The 17,589-nt window shown below is 46.1% G+C and overlaps 1 protein-coding gene across 1 annotated transcript in view; it reads right to left on the bottom strand.

Moving 5' to 3' along the window:
• The window catches only part of B4GALT1 (beta-1,4-galactosyltransferase 1), a 47,341-nt gene extending 30,462 nt beyond the window's left edge, over nt 1-16,879 (bottom strand). Inside the window, exon 1 of the mRNA XM_063081822.1 lies at nt 16,307-16,879. Coding sequence (XP_062937892.1) covers nt 16,307-16,718 — 412 coding nt within the window. The 5' untranslated portion in view covers nt 16,719-16,879. The remainder of the gene's footprint in view (nt 1-16,306) is intronic.
• Between the last annotated feature and the right edge of the window lie 710 nt (nt 16,880-17,589).

Genomic DNA, 17,589 nt, shown 5'->3' with positions numbered 1-17,589 from the left:
CATAACCTGAGCCTAATCATGAGGAAACATCAGACATACCTACACTGATGGACTCTTCAACAATGTCACTGTCATGAAATACAAAGACAGACTTGAGAATTGTTCCAGATTAAGGGACGCTAAGAGACATGAAAACTGAATATAATGCATGGTCTTCAATTTTCTTTAACTATAAAGAACATTACTGGGACAACTGTCAAAATCTTCATAAGGCCTGTAGATGAGATAATAGAAATGTTTCAGTGCTGATTTCCTGATTGGTAATTATACTATTGTTATGTTAAAAAAAATAAAATAAAATAAATTCAAAAATCTTGTTTTTAGGAAATACTTGTAATACTGAATATTTAGGGGTAAAAGAATATATACATATATATGTTAAGCAGTATCCTTTTAAATACATACGTGTGTGTGTATACACAGACAGAGAGAAGGAAAAAGTAGATATAGTAAAATATTAACATTTAGGGAATCCAGAGGATATCCAGAAATTCTTTGTATTAGTCTAGCAACTTTTCTAAGTTTGAAGTTACATCAAACTTGTTAAAAGTTAAAGAAAAGAAACAGAACTGGATGAAAAATTACCATCAAAATGAGCCATAATATATCATTTACATATGTTAAAAATACATGTACATATACTATATGATTCCATTATACATGACATCCTCCAAAAGACAAAACAATAGTCATGGAGAACAGATTAGTGGTTGCCCAGGGTTAAGGGTGAAAGGAGAATGTTACTACAAGGGGGATTTTTTTTTTTTTTTTTTTTTAAAGATGACTGGTAAGGGGATCTTAACCCTTGACTTGGTGTTGTGAGCACCACGCTCAGCCAGTGAGCGAACCGGCCATCCGTATATGGGATCCGAACCCGAGGCCTTGGTGTTATCAGCACCGCACTCTCCCGAGTGAGCCACAGGCTGGCCCTACAAGAGGGATTTTTTGAGGTGATGGAACTGTTCTGTATCCTGACTGCAGTGGTCATCACACAAATATACACGTGTTAAAATTCATGAAACTATACACCAAAAAAGCCAATTTTACTGTATGTTAACCTAAAAAACAAAACTTTTTAAAATTAAAAATATGTATATATAAAGCAGCAACTTCCAGTTGGCAAAAGGAGAAACATATACACTATAAACATTCTAGAGTGGTTGCCTAGGGTGGAGTTGGGAAATGGAAGTAGGAATGAGAATAAAATAGAACAAATAAAGAACTAAGGCAAGAGGGTCTATGAGTAGACCAATGATGACAATAGGTCATGAGATGAGGTTTGACAGCTAGATGGAAATGAAAGAAAGAAGGAAGAAAGGAAGGAAATAAATAAGGAAGTGATGGAGGATGGAACTGGATGTGTCCTTCCAAGGCTACACATAGGATCAGTCCTGGAGCCCTGATGGAATTTCTGGACCTGCAACGCTGATCATCCTTCTCTCTCCATCTAGAATCAGACTGTGGACTGTAAAAAGCCTACTACTACCCCCATAGGCCATCTGGGCAGTCAGCCAGCTTCGCACTTTTCTCAGTACCTCTCTGGTATCATAACCACTTTAAATGCAACCAGCTCCAATTTCCTTCTCCAAGGGTGGGGATAATTATGTCTTTCTTTCAGGTGGTGTGTGAGATAACACATATACATACATATCACAGTGCTTGGCACTGACAGATATTCAATAAATGTTACCTCACTTTCTCCCCTGACTTCCTAGAACATCAAAAGCTTACAGATTATCACAGCTCTATCAACACAAGTAGCTAAAATTGCACATTTCTACTCTGTTCCACTAGCATTTGGAAGAAGAGTCTGATATCTCAAAGGGTTCCTATGGTATGACAGATGGCTTTTTGCAACACATGAGGATTAAACAGCAATTCTGTTCATCTTTTACTGTCAGGGACAAGTACTAAAATGTAAAAGAACCAACCTAGAAGAAACTACAGAAGAAAAATTTCATAATCTTGGGATGTTGAAGACTTTGCTAAAGTGCAAAAACAACCTGAAGTCATAAAGAAAAGACAGATTTAAATACATAAAAATCCAAAACTTCTGCATGGCCAAAGATACCAGAGATAAAGTTAAAAGACAGGTGACAGATGAAAAGACCATATTTGCAAAAAATATGCAATAAAGGAGTAGTATACATAGTATCAAAAACTACAAACATATAAAATATCGAACAGAAAAATGGGTAAAAAATATGAACAAGTAATTTACATAAGAAATACAAATAGCCAACAAACACATGAAAGTTTGTACAACTTCTAAGTAACCAGAGAAACAAATTAAAACAAGATACCACATTTGACTATCACACTGGCAAATGTGTAGAGACTGATAACATCCAGTGCTGGCATGAGTATGGGAAATTACACACTCTCATACACCGCTATGACTATAAATTGGAGGGCAATTTGACAGTTATCTATCAAAATGCTAAAAGTGCATGATCTTTTGATCTCAAATCAATAACCTAACCTTCCACCAAAAGACACTGGAAAAAGAGCAAACTAAAGCAAGCAGAATGAAGGAAATAAAGATTAGAGCAGAAATTAATGAGATAGGGCCGAGCCTGTGGCGCACTTGGTAGAGTGCTGTGCTGGGAGCGCGGCGACGCTCCCGCCGCGGGTTCGGATCCTATATAGGAATGACCGGTGCACTCACTGGCTGAGTGCCGGTCACGAAAAAACGACAAAAAAAAAAAAAAAAAAAAAAAAAAAAATTAATGAGATAGAGAATAGAAAAACCACAGAGAAAAATCAATGAATCAAAAGTTGGTTCTTTGAAAAGATCAACAAAACTGACAAACTTTTGTCTAGACTGACAGAAAAAGAGAAAACTCAAATTACTTGTATCAGGAATGAAAGAAGGAACATCTCTTCCAACCTTAACAGAAATAAAAAGGATCATAAGGAAACACTATGAACTGTATGCCAACAAATTAGGTGACTTAGATGAAGTGGACAAACTCCTATGACACAAACTACAAAACTGACTCAAGAATAAATACAAAATCTGAATAGACCTATAACAAGTAAAGAGATTGAATTAGTAATTAAAAAGTTTCCCACAGAGAAACAGTCAGACCCAGATGGCATCACTGGTGAATTCCACCAGACATTTAAAGAATTAATACAAATCCACCACAAACACTTCTAAAAAAATAGAAGAGGACGGAACACTTCCCTGCTCATTCTTTGAGGCAGTATTACTCTGATACCAAATCCAGACAAAGATATCACAAAGAAAGAAAACTACATAGGGCTGGCCTGTGGCTCACTTGGGAGGGTATGGTGCTGATAACACCAAGGCCACAGGTTCAGATCCCTATATAGCTGGTTAGCTCACTTGGGAGAGCGTGGTGCTGACAACACCAAATCAAGGGTTAAGATCCCCTTATTGGTCATCTTTTAAAAAAAAAAAAAAACAGAAAGAAAACTACAGACCAATATCTCTTACGAATAAAAATCAACAAAATCAATCCAGCAACAAATGAAAACAATTATATACCATGACCAAATGGGATTTATCTAAGGTATGCAAGATTGAGTTAATATCTGAAAATCAATGTATAATAAATCATATCAATACAATAAATGACAAAAACCACGTGATCGTCTGAAGAGACACAGAAAAGCATTTGACAGCACCCATCACTTTTTCATGATAAAAACATTCAACAAGCTAGGAATAGAAGGAAACTTCCTCAGCCTGATAAAGGGCATCTACAAGAAACCCACTGGACACACCATTCTTAACAGTGAAAGACTGAATGTTTTCCACCTAAAGAAGAATATTCTTACGTCCTCTCTTACGAACATCTATTTAACATGGTACTGGAGGCTCTGACTAGAGAAATTAGGCAAGGAAAAGAGCTGCTGTGAGGGTTAATGAAGATAACATATATAGGGCCAGGCCCGTGGCTCACTTGGGAGACTGTGGTGCTGATAACACCAAGGCAACAGGTTCAGATCCCTATATGGGGATGGTTGGTTAGCTGACTTTGAGAGCGTGGTGCTGACAACACCAAGTCAAGGGTTAACATCCCCTTACCAGTCATCTTAAAAAAAAAAAAAAAGATAACACATATGAATTACTTTTTCCAGGCTTGGCACGTAATAAGTCCTAAATAAGCATTATCTGGCTCTTTCAGTGAACGGCCTAAGGTGATCTTTGAAAATGGTTCGCTATTCGCTTGACCTAGAAAACTCCACAAAATCATGCAGCTCAAAAGGTTCAAATTTTCGTGTTCAGGCCATCAAGGGTATGCATATCCATAAAGCCACCAAGTATCTGAAGGATATCACCTTACAGAAGCAACGTATACCATTCAGGCATTACAATGGTGGAGTTGGTAGGTGTGCCCAGGCCAAACAGTGGGGTTGGACACAGGATCAGTGGCCCAAAAAGAGAGCTGAATTTTTGCTACATGTGCTTTAAAATGCAGAGAAATGCTGAACTGAAGGGTTTAGAAGTAGATTCTCCAGTCATTGGGCAGATCAAAGTGACCAAAGCACCAAAGATGCACAGCAACACTTACAGAGCTCAGGGTCAGATTAACCCATAGATGATCTCCCCCCGCCACACTGAGATGATCCTTACTGAGAAGGAACAAATTGTTCCTAAACCAGAAGAGAAGGTTGCACAGAAGAAAAAGATATCCCAGAAGAAACTGAAGAAACAAAAACTTATGGCTCAAGAATAAATTCAGAAAAATAAATGCAGATAGATAGATAGGTAGGTAGGTAGGTAGGTAGGTAGATAGATAGATAGATAGATAGATAGATAGATAGATAGATAGATAGATAGATAGATAGATAGATAGATAGATAGATAGATAGATAGACAGACAGACAGAGAGACAGATAGATAAGCATTATCTGTTGCAGGGATGGTTGATATGGTTGTTGCTGGAGCCCAGGACACTGCATTCACAGTGGCTACCACTGATTGGGTTTCACGATGAACAACTTATCTCCTCATTTGCCTGACTTGATTTCCTGCTTAGACACTGGAATTGCTAGAAGGGTCTAAAGTTTAGGTGAGTGTGGATTTCTCCACTAAGACTCAATCCGGCTCTCAGGTCCCACTGACAGCCACCCCAGCTCTTCATGGATGACCCTAGCAGAGGCAGCACTCAACTGTCTTACAACAAAGTCATTTAGCCATACTGAGCATGAGTGCATAGCTACACCAGAATTCCCAGGCACAAAGAGACTCCCAGAGAGCATCCAAGTCAACCCTTCATTTCATTTCATAGATGGGTAAACTGAGACCCAGAGAGACCACTCAGTAGATTGGCAACAAATCTGGATTTTAGGGCTTGGCATCCTGGATTCCAACACCAGCCCCAAGGTGGAGTAAAGCAATCCACCTGCAACCTTGTGCTTAGTTTTTCTACCAACACACCAGGTACACACCAGACTGGGCCCACCTACATCCACCCCCCATTTTTTAAAACACATACCTTCTCACCTCCTGAGACTCCACCAAACATCCAAGCTCCCTTCTAGCTCCTTTCCTAGCCACTCAGCTATTTGTGGTCTGTGATGGCCTCTCCCCAGCATACTGACAAACAACATCCACCTGAAGAAGAGACAACAATGGACAGCCACAAAATCCTCGCATATCTGACACACAGCAACACATAGCCCAATTCTCAGTATTGTGGATTCAACAAGATAGAGGCCTTCTCCTTGTGGCCAGGGGTAGTTCTGTCCATACAGGCCAGGCTACAGTTTTCACTAGATATTGGTTCTGGGCTATACCATGTCCCTAAGCTGTGGTCACATCCTCACACCTCTTCCTCTTGCTTCTCCTGACTCTGCTCCAGGGCAGATGAAGACACTGTATTTAGAAGAAATTTTATATGTAGCCTCCGGTGCTCAATGTATGCCTTCTGTGCCCAAGGGGATGGGTTAGGCATTGATCAAAAGACACTCAGAGTACTAATATTACCATATACCTCATCTCATTCAATCCTTCTGTCAACCTCTGGAAGTAAGAAATAATCCCCCCACTTTTGCACAGGAAGAAAATCTTGCCTTGAGTCCCCAGAAATAATATGTTCAAAAGCAGCTCTGACCTGATTCAATGGACGTGGAGTGCAGCAGATGAGAGGACATATGAAGTGGCTATAAGATGAAGGGAATGGCTGTCACAAGTTGAGTGAACTTTTGGTCACTGAAATCACTAGCTCTAAATTCATTTTATCACTTACACAATTCAGCAAGCTCCTGTTAGTCTACAAAAGAGTTGTGTACAGGAGGGTGGGGAGGTGACTACAGGGAATGAACTAGCAATTCATATTTGCAGACTTTGGGCTATGGGATCAACTTATTTTTATCCAATATAATTTAAAAGCCTTTCTTCTTTTGGGCCCTGTTTACCACAAACCAGGGCCATCAGATCAGAGTTCTTACACATGGGTTAAATGATTAGGCACCCAGGTTAGCCCATCAGAACCTAACAGAGCACTCACAAAGTTTTAGATCAATGCCATTTTTCAATCAAGTTTTTAACGCCAAGGTCTGTCCCTATTCTACAGGTTTGGCTCCACATGTAAAGGAAGAAGGAAAGAAAGTTCTTTTTTTTTTTTTTTTTTTTTAATAAACCCATTAACCCTGGGTCATCTTTTTTTTTTTTTTTTTTTTTTGGTCATTTTTTCGTGACCGGCACTCAGCCAGTGAGTGCACCGGTCAGTCCTATATAGGATCCGAACCCGCGGCAGGAGCGGGAGCGCAGCACTCTACCAAGTGCGCCACGGGCTCGGCCCAGGAAAGAAAGTTCTTACTTTGTGTAAATCAACTCTAGCAAAGGTAGGTGAGGTGTTGAAAGAGCCACAATAAGGTTCCTTTCAGGGACACTAAGTGACCAAAACAGGAACTGCCCAGAGGCAATCACTTACTGGAAAAGCCTTATGTACAGAGAGGCCACACAGTACCATGCATAGGGATCTCTCTCTCTCTCTCTCACTCTCACACCCACCCACCCCCACACCCCCCACACCCCCCACACACAGAGGCTGGGAATGTGTGAGGCTCCAGATCTGACTCTCTTTTGGAATTCACATTCTTTAAAAGCCAGGAATTTCTAATTTAGGGCCTGTGAATGATCCCAAACCTCTTGGAAAGCAATGTGGCTATGTGAACCAGTGTGGTATCCTCTGACCTAGAAATTCCTCTCTAGGAATTTATCCTAAGGAAGTCATTCAACTGAGCTACACACTGCAAAAATATTCATCTCAAGATTATCTATGATAGTCAAACTTGAAATGGTAAATGCTAAGGAATATCTATAAGGATACTAGACAGCTGCACCAAGAGATAATTAAGATAATTATAAACAACATAACATTTTATAAGATAATGTTGGACAAAAATAGCTGAATGCAAATAGTTTCACTCCATGATAGCAACAGTATAAAATATGTATACATTTGGGAAGTAATAGCAATTTTGTTACAGTGGTAGAATCACGTTTAGTTACAATGGTAGGTAGAGTTTTTTTTAACATTTAATGTAATAACGTTGTATTTTCAACTTAAAAAAAGCAGCAGCAGCAATCCTATAAAGGCAAAGCCAAAATTTTCACAAATAAAAAACTAGTACTAGTACCAAAAATAAATAAAACACATTCAGAGCTTATTCTGTGTTAGGTACTGTTTTAAGCCCTTTCACAGCTACTACCTAAACTTCACAGTATCTACGAGGTAGATACTATTATTATCCCCATTTTACAGGTGAGAAGACTGCGGCACAGAGAGGATAACATGTTTCTCAAATCAAACAGCTAGCCAGTGTGATAGAAACATTTTTTGTGTTTTGTGCCATTTCTAAGAGTCATCCACCTGCTAAAATCTTTATGCCTGCTTAGACAGACATGACAAAATCCTCAGTAGAAGCCTCACAACAGCCCTGAACTGGGTCGGGGGAAGTGAGCTTCCCAAGGAATTTCAGTTTTCATGTTGCAGACATAACCAGGATTCCCCACACAGAGCAAACTAGAATCTAGGTGGTAGAGAAGGAAGGGTAGACCAACAGGCCCAGCCCACTCGAATTTCAGAAAGGCAACACAGACCAAAGGAATTAGGACATGCCTTTGATGAAATGAACTAGGAAAAGAATAAGAACCAGAACTTGGAATCCTCACTGCAGTGGCCTTCGAGGCTCGTCCCTACCCTCTGCATACCATGAAGCTCTCTTTCCCTCCATCTTCTTCCCTTTAGTCTATCCTCAGCCATCCACTGTCCAGAACATTCCCAACTATACCACCTTCTTTCTCTTTTATCATCTCTGCTCACTCTTCCTCCATTTCCTTTCCTCTCCTGCCCTGCTGGTAACTGCATGCAAAGGCTGGGACTTCAGCTATAATGTTCTCCTCATGTGACAGCAACTAGAGGAAATCACAGGCTACTGTCAGCAGTAAACCCTTCCCCTTTCCAACCTGGGGAACTGTTCAAACACGCTGAGACAGGAATACTAAAATCAGTGTTTGGAAGAGAGGCCCCTCATTCTGGCTCTGGCCCTGGCCCACACTACCTATTTGGCTCCGTGTACCTCCTCAGTGCCCTCTGAGCACCCAGGTTTCCTCTCTCTTTGATCACATCATATTGCCATAGTCTGTCTACTGCTAAGGGGCTCCCTAAGAATTGGGGCCAGCCCTTGTTCATGTCTATCTCTCATGCTTCATATAGTGTAGTTACCAATAAGTTTGCTGAATGAGCAAATGAACCAAATTCATTCCCTTTCTTGGGCCCCCTCCTGATTTTAGTGTGAATAGGTGGACCATTCTTGGCCAGGCAGGGACTCTGCCCAGGCTGCCTGAAGTGCTTATCTGAATACCACAAGCTACCTAACACCTCAATGCCAAGTCCTGTGCTCCTATAACACAAATATCAGTTTCCCTAGGTCCCCTTTAACTCGACACCCTTCCCTGTTTTGTTTTTTTTGTTTGTTTGTTTTCTCAAGCTAGCAGTGCCTTGCAACACCAACGACAGCTCTGTGGTTTCAGGATGTCAAAGGCAAAAGGACATTATGCAAAACAGAAGAAACTTTTAAAGGCATTGTTAGAATGCACCATGTCTTGCAGCCAAGTGATTATTGAATCCCCTGTCAGCACCCCTACCTATGACCTCTAGGCCCATGTGGTAGGGCAGGAAGGAGCCTGACCTCACACCACATTGGTCATGCTGCCCATTCCCTCAGAGCAGCCTCACCCTAGCTCCCCAGGCTCTGTGCCAAATGACCCCTGGCAGATTCCCAACACCAAACTGTCCTTCAGAAGAGAATTTAGCTCCACTGAGGACATTCGAAATGAAATAACTCCAAAATATACTACTTGAGAAGAGATTTGTACATTGGACCAAGGCTTTATTGATCTAACCCACCTGAACAAGCCCCAACTGAGATCCAGGCTCTGGTCTCTGACACTTCTCGCTAAGAGAAGCCTGGCCCCTGGAAACCACAAAGTTTTCATTCCATGGCTCCTCCCCAGATCTCAGGACCACCTGGAGGTGGGACAGTTGTTCTATACATTTAAGAATCTGATTTGCTAGCTTGTTCCCCCCTTTTGTGTGTCACACCTCAGTGATGCTACCTAGTGTTCCCACAGCACCATGGCCCCAGAGTCACAGCAGTCCACGTAAGCTTAACCTGGGATCTGGCTGCTCAGGAAACAAATGGAGAAGTTACTGAGAAAGCATCACCCCTACTGATCCTGTTCACAGCAGATATCTGTTTAGCCAGACCTTAAGAGCCTATCATGCAGCCTGGCCCTCTGCCCCTGCCACAGGCACTTCCTGGACCTCGTTTCCTTTTGAATCAGAATTCTAGACACATCATTCAGCAATAAGCGATACTCATCTGCCAGCACTAAGCAAACCTGTCATTTCAGATGGGTCTATCCCTTTGTAAAACTGGCTTAAAAAGTTAGCCCTTCTCAAAAAGCATTCACTCCTTTTTTTCCTTTTTATAAAGCTCTCCTACAGAAACCACCCAAAAAGTGCATACAAGCTTCACCACACCACCAAGAAAAAACAAAAACTAAAACTCATATGTGTATGTATGTGTGTTCAACAACAGTTGAATGATAAAGAAAGTTACAGCATATTCAGTGGACAGAATGATACTGCCTTTGTGATTTTTAGAGGTATAGGACTGAGTTTGACAGAATCTTAAATGAAAAATGCTGAACACCAGGCCATCTACATGAACCACGTCAGTCCATCTGTCCATCTACAAAGATATCAGCTATATCCTTAAACATGTATTTTTTAAAAACTAGGAGGAAACATGCCAATATGTTTCTTTTAGGTGATAGGACTATGGATGTGCTTTTCTATCTCTTTAAACTTTTCAAATTATTTTCAATGAGCCTGCATTACTTTTTACAAAAAGGAGGAAGAGATTACCTCTCCTCAAAAACAAAAAGGCAGGACCGGCCCGTGGCTCACTTGGGAGAGCGTGGTGCTGACAACACCAAGTCAAGGGTTAAGATCCCCTTACTGGTCATCTTTAAAAAAAAAAAAAAAAAAAGGCAAAAGCCCTAGCTCCCAGCATCACTTTGAGGCAAATCATTCTCTTCTCTCTCTGGGTTTTGTGAGGGGCTTTGGAGAGGCGGTGGGGTGGGGATAAAGAAGCAGCTACATAACACACCCAGACCAGGCATTAAAATCACTGCCAAAGAATTCAGCAACAGCCAATTACATAGCCCCTGGCCTTCATTTGTGTCGGGAAGGGGTGGGCTGAGGCAAAGCTGGGAAGTGGAACCTGAAACACTGAACGTGTGACTCACCCGGCTGTCTTCTAAGGACAAATCCCTTTAGGCCACGTTCACCCAGAACCAGCTCCCAGCCAAACCCTGTCCCCCACCCCTAAGCTACCACAACCCTCCAACCTGGAGGTCTCTGACTTTTAAAACAGGATCCTGAGGACTCTCCTCAAGCTGGTGACCACCTCACCTCACCCTGCATAGGCCCAGACAAACACAGAGGCCTCCACAACTGAAGTCTTTACAATCCAGCTGCAGTTTGGATCCCAAAAACCCTCATGAAGTTTAGGGACAGGAAGGAGCCTGTGAAGGTCACTGAGTCCAATTCTGGGCCTTTTTAACTCCCCTGGGAGTCAGGGTCTGGTTGGCTGGCCTTTACGGTGAACTCACTGCCTAGAGACCACACCAGGCTGTGCCAGAGCCAAATGTAAAATTGTCACAGTGCCAGGCCCTCAAAGATTTAAACTACAAGGGTAGACCATTTGTCCTAAGACAACTGGATTACTGCTTTACTGGATAAGAAAAACTGGAATTTCCAGGTGGACATGGAGTCAAGCAGAATTCTAGTCTCTGATTCTCGGCAGGAACAGGCAGGGAACAAAGAGTGGGGAAAAGGTAGAGGAGGCACTGGGTACATGTGCAGTGGAGAAATCAGCACATTTAACTACAGAATAACTGGGCCTCTTTCATACATATCCATAGTCCAGCTGAGCCCAAAGAGGATGAGCCAGCCGACCCCGCTCCCAGAGTCTGGATGGACCCCAGGGTGGAATCTGTGGAAAGGCATGGACTGCTTTGGCATTAACTGCCCCATCATTCCCAACCCATGAATTAGCCTAGTTCTAGCCTGGAAATCCCTACCCTGCTGCTACCCAAAGACCAAAACATCCAGGCATATGGCTGTTGATGTCTCATTATAATCATTACAAAGTAGCAAGTTAAAGATTACCCAACAGAGCTAATGCGTAGCTTCAGAAATTAGAGGAAAATTTTCACACAATCGAATAAAACTAGGACTGGAGAACTTTGACATCAATTCTAGGTTTCTGAAAGAAGAAAGGAAAAAAGGAAGGGAGGGAGGAGAAAGGGAGAGGAAAAAACAAACACACACACTTTGGTGTCCCTAAATGACATCAGCACTGTTTAATTACACCTCCCCTGCCTAAATGGCGAATTGCTACTGGGAAGGCATATTGTCTTCTCTGTAGCTCTAGTGCCCGGCACAGTACAGACACATTGTCAGAATTGAATGAATAAAGTTACCAGATGCCTCAACCATCAAAGACATCCATATAAGACCACCATACAAGACATTTCTGATGGACCCACAGACACACCTTACAAGGATCTTCTTCCCAAACTCCAGGCCACATCAGGCTACCCCTGAGTCTCTGCACTAGGAGTCTACTGGGCTCCTCAGGGAAGAATACTGGATGGTCCCGTCCTGGGAAGCTATGGTTCCAAGAAGCTGTAGTTTGAAACCAATACCACATTTGGCACGTGCTCCCCATACCCCATAGAGTTTCCATTTGGTTCATCAGAGGCCCTACTGCAGAAGGACACAGCTCCTGCGCTTGCTGAGTCTGGAATGAATTACAACAGGGAGGGACTGTCTGACTGTGTGGGAGAAAGCAACCGTGCTTCACCATGAAAACGAGTCAGACAGTCATGGAGGGTATTTCTCAATCTCACACTGTTGGACAAAGAGTGCATGTGTGTATGTCAGTAAATTATTTTCCCCGGAAAACAACAACAGGACAAAACTAGTTTAAAGGATTAGTTACCTAAGCCTAAGCTTCAAGATCTAGACACAGGTGAGGCTCCTTGTGCCTCCCCCAATCCCAAGGGACAAAAAAGCCCTTTCTCAAGCCTCAAAGTACAGTCTGTCCCAGGTGACCTGCTTGTGTCCACATGTGTACACATGGGGGAAGGGGGGAAAGCATGCTGGTAGAGAAACAATTGAGAGCCAAGAGCCCAGCAGAGATCTAGCAAGTGCTAGGGCACAAACTGTGGCAGAGGCTCAGAAGGAAAGACCCCATAAAAACCAGGAAAACTGATTCGTGGACAAGTACTCTCTGGGGGCCTTGGCTACCAGCAGCTATTGTTTGCTGGCTCAGGTGCCCACCTCTAGATCAGAATCTTCCCTTCAATCCAACAAATGAAGAGTATCTCCTCAAAGCACAGCTGGGCAAGAGGGGTCTCTGGGGTTTAAGCAGTCCAGAACCCCACCCCTACCCCCCACTGGTACAGACAGGACTGTACCAACTTCACCAGGTCCCAGCTGAATCCCCAGCCAGCTCTGCTGGCTAACTAGTTCAGCCTTATATCCTTCTCTGGATTGGCAGTGCCATAGCCAGTCAAGTCACTTTGAGCTGCCACCAAACCTGAGCAGAGATAAACATTCCAAGAAAAGAAATGCAAGGCCACTGCTCCTCCCATCTCAGGCAAACACCCAGGTGGCCAGAAAAGGGAACCTTACTGCCAGGGTCAGTGGAGTGGATGCTACATGGCCCCCCTGAGGGCCTGACACAGGGCTGAGAGGATGGCACTTGAAGGTCTAAACTACCTGGGAGAACTCCCTGGGGAAAGTTGTAGGAATCCTCCAGAAAGGCCCACCTCTCCCCAGCAGCACTCGATCCAGGAGGCCTAACACTAGCCCATGGGGAAGAGGAGGGCACCAGGACAGGGCCTACTATGGCGCCAAACATTGTAACCTGCCCATGTGACACAGATAGTGTAGACAGAGGCAGGATTCTAACCCAAGTCTATCTGACAACCTAGTGACAGATCAAACTATGACCCATCAGCAGCCCAGTCTGGTGTTTTACTTCCTCCATGGAAGGGCTAGCCCATAACCTACCACCTAGCAGCTGAGAGGGATCTCAGCATCTGGCCAGACCCCTGGACACCAGAAAGTAGAGCCAAGTCGGGGAAAGGAAATGCAAGTAGTGAAAAGGCCACAACTCTAAACCCCATAGATGGTTTCTCCCACCAACCTCAAAACCACCCCACAAGGGCTTTGGCTGACACCTGCCCATGAACAGATGGGCTCGACCTCCACCAACCCACACACTCCTAGGGAGACTTTCTGCTTTCTCAAGGGCCCTTCTAGCCAGAAGTCTCCACTCCAAGAGCTGCACCCAACCATTCAAATCTAAAGGCTCAACTAAAATGAGCCTCATTTCTGGGGATGCCTCAGCAGCAGCCTAAACATCAGGCATGCAGGTCTCATGCATGTCACATGAGGGCAGCCAAGCTAGAAAAGGCCCTCTCTCCTCCCCTCTAAAACATTCTCTCTCAGGAAGTCTTCTCCTGCGGCCAGTTCAGAGTCACTTTAGAAACACCAGTAACTGGTGACAAGCTGATCATCAGTAACACCATTACAAAATGAAACAAAGCAGAGCTGTGGTCACCACCGTGTCTGTCATGCTTCAGTGAGAAGACCCTATACCTCAAACACCAATCTAATTAACTTTGGGGTACTTTAATTTGCTAGTTAATTTCTCTTTCTTTCTGCACAACATCCAGGCAGCAATTAAAAACAAAAGCAAAGCTAGCTGGTTAGTTGGTTAGAGCATGGCGCTGATAACACCAAGGTCCAGGGTTTGATCCCTGTGGCCACACACACACACACACACACACACACACACACACACACACACACACACACACACACACACACAAAACCCACAGAGAAAAACCCGGCCTCTCTGTGGTCTAGGGATGCGCTGTCTCCCCCCTTCTCTCTACTGTTCACAACCATCTCCATGGGAGTCTGAGAAAATGGAACTTCAAGCCCCTAAAAAAATATTATTATGGGCCAAGCCCATGGCGCACTCGGGAGAGTGCGGCGCTGGGAGCGCGGTGACGCTCCCACCGCTGGTTCGGATCCTATATAGGAATGGCCAGTGCACTCACTGGCTGAGTGCCGGTCACGAAAAAGACAAAAAAATATATATATATATTATTACTATATTATTATTTGCTGCTATGTACTACTATGTGCCACATACTTAATATACACATCTCACTAAATCCTAAAAATAACCCTGTAAGGTAAGCATTTTCAACCCCATTTTACACACAAGAACCTCTAAGAAACTCTGTATCACACCTGAAGTCAGACACTTAGCAGTAGGGCAAAGAGTCTACATTTTATAGAGCTAGTCTGCTTCCCAGACTAACCATCAAATGTAAAGGAATTCAACTTTCTGATCTTAAAAAAAAGTTCCTCTCATTACCACAGTTCATGTCTGACCAATTCCAAGAAGTTCCTCCCAAACTCGATATGAAAATACTGAAGTAATTCTTGGAGAAACTGAGCAAGAGCGCATAGGAAGGCCTGCTCTGCCAGGGTCTGAGGGAAAGTGACGGAGCTCCTGCTGGCAGGATGCCTGCCCGCCTGCCAGAGCCCCTCACTCAGAACAATGTTCTCTAAAACCTGGCGTTAGGAATGAGCAGCCACCTGTCCAGTAACCTTGGAAGCATTCTGAGGCTGCCTTGGGCCTGCGGGCTTGTGGGTCATAGCTCAAGGAGAGGTCCAGGCTGGGCTCAGCCTCCTCCTGCCATAAAGAATACAAACCCACCTGCCCAAGCTCCACTTGTACACTGAAACAGGACAGAGGCCAGGGTTCAGCCCAACTGGGCAAAATAACTGAGAATCCGGTGGCTGATACCAAAAGTACCAAGAAAGGGTATCCCCATGTTGACTGGTTATATTTTAGCCCTCCAGCCTCCAGGATACACATGCCCTCTGTCCCTGGAAGGGCCCTGCTCTTCAGTTCTGGGAACCTATGCAGAGAGGAAGCGAGGGGGGAAGGCCCAAGGCCAGAGAACTACACAGAGGAGGAAATGAACGCAATATGAACGTAAAATGAACGTAACAACTTATTGAGGGTTTACCATCATTAATTAAACCCTTACGATATTTCATTTAATCTTCCAAACAACCCCTTGAAATAGGTACTATATATTATCCCTATTTACCAGAAGAGAAACTGGAGGTGTAGAAAGAAGTTAAGTCACTTGCTCAAAGGCTCAAGAGAAAAAATAACCCACTCTCTGGAGACTGGCTCTATGGGAAGACAGATGTGAACTGAGAGGTCAGCTTCCTTTCCCACTGAGGGCCTCATCGTCAGTCCCCCAGACGGGAGTGGGTTACTCTGCGCTGTCTCGAGGTCCCTACCGGAGTTAGCAGAGTAAGCCTGCTCCAAGCCCTAAGCAGACGCAAACTCCAAAACTTCCTGAGTCTCGGTTCAGAGCAGGAAGTCTCCAAGGCCTTCTCTGGTTTGGGGGCCAGAGGGACCTGCGGGCTTCTCTATAGGTCCAGGCCCCAGCCTCCAACCGTCCGCAAAGGGACCCACCTCCCGACCTGTCTCTCCCATCCAGCCCGGAGCTTCTGTTTGGGATTAAGGGCTCTGACCCGGAATAGGGAGGCTGGCTGTTGTGGAAGAGGGCATGGAGAAACGTCCCGAGAACGCTTTGGGTAAATCCGGTGTAGTCCCAGCCCTCGGACTGGCGCCAAGTCCTTACCGAGCCGCGGGGACTCCTCAGGGCAAGCGGGCAGCGACAGTAACGTGGTGGAGAGCCCTGGGACCGAAGTCAAGTTGCTTGCGGAGCCGGCGCCAGAATCCGCCGCAAGGCTGGAGTCGCGAGCCGGGCGCGGCTCGGACGCGTCGTCTAACACAGGCGGCGGACGGGCCCTTCCGTGCGGGGGCTCCCCGGAGAACTGCCCGATGGCGGCGGCGCCGTTCGAGCTGCTCTGCAGCGGCGTGGGGACTCCGACCAGCTGGGGCAGGCGTCTGAGGTCGCGGCCGGCCAGGTAGTAGACGAGGGTGACGGCAAGGTGCAGCGCGCAGACGGCCACGAGCAGGCGGCAGGCCCGCTGCAGGGAGGCGCCCGGCATCGCGGCGCTGCCGCCCAGGAGAGGCTCGCGAAACCTCATCTTCCCGCCGCCGCTTTAAGAGGGGTGTGGGCCACAGGCGGGGTGGGCGGCCCGCCCGCGGGCCACCGGCCAGGCGCGGCCCGACCACGGCGATGGGGGGAAGGGTTGCTGGGAGCGCCGCACCGGCGGGGGGGCGGGCGGCGGGACGCCGAGACTCCGGCCGGCCGGACCCGGGAGCAACGAGAAGAGCGCCCGAGGCGCGGGCGGGGCGGGGCGGCCGGCGGAGGCGGGGCCGGGAGCGGGCTTCGGGGAAGGGAGGGGGAGGGCGGGTCCTCCGGGGCGCCGGATCGCGGGGCGGGGCCGTCTGGGGCGGGACGGAGCGGCGCGGGGGCGGGCCCTGTCGGCCGCCGGCGCGGGTGCCCCAGGCCGGCTCCGGTTGCGGCGACCGCCGCGCACCGTCCTCCTCCCGAGCCTTCGCCGTGGGGCTTCGGTCGCTACCAAGCCGCGCCTGCGCTTCCTCTTCCACGCTGCTCTCGAGAGGCCCCGCCACTTCCTGGGGTGCACAAGGACTGGGGTGCGGGCCCGGGGCTGCAGCGCGGCGGCAGAGAAGGCGGAGAGGAGAGCAAGGGGGTCGTGGTCTGGAGGGGTCGGGGGCCGCCGCGGCGTTTCAGCCGGCGGGTCTTGGTTGTCCCGGGGGTGAGGAAGCGGGGCGGAGAAAGGTTGCCCGGGCAACAGGCTTCGATGCAGGTGAAGGGTGGACGGCAGCGGAAGGATTCTCTGGCGGGTTCGGACCCCACCCCCTCCTGCCCGCCTGGCTGGGCCACGGTAGGCTATGTGGAGGTCCTGCTGCAAGGGAAGTGCACGAAGTGCCCTTCCTCTCCTCTCACTGTCATGGAGCCCGGGCTAGGGTATCTCAGAGGCCAGCCCAGCT

Source organism: Cynocephalus volans, chromosome 17 (assembly GCF_027409185.1).
Source record: "Cynocephalus volans isolate mCynVol1 chromosome 17, mCynVol1.pri, whole genome shotgun sequence".
Lineage (NCBI taxonomy): Eukaryota > Metazoa > Chordata > Mammalia > Dermoptera > Cynocephalidae > Cynocephalus > Cynocephalus volans.
The sequence above is the reverse complement of the archived record's forward strand: the minus strand, read 5'-3'. Positions and strand labels throughout refer to the sequence as shown.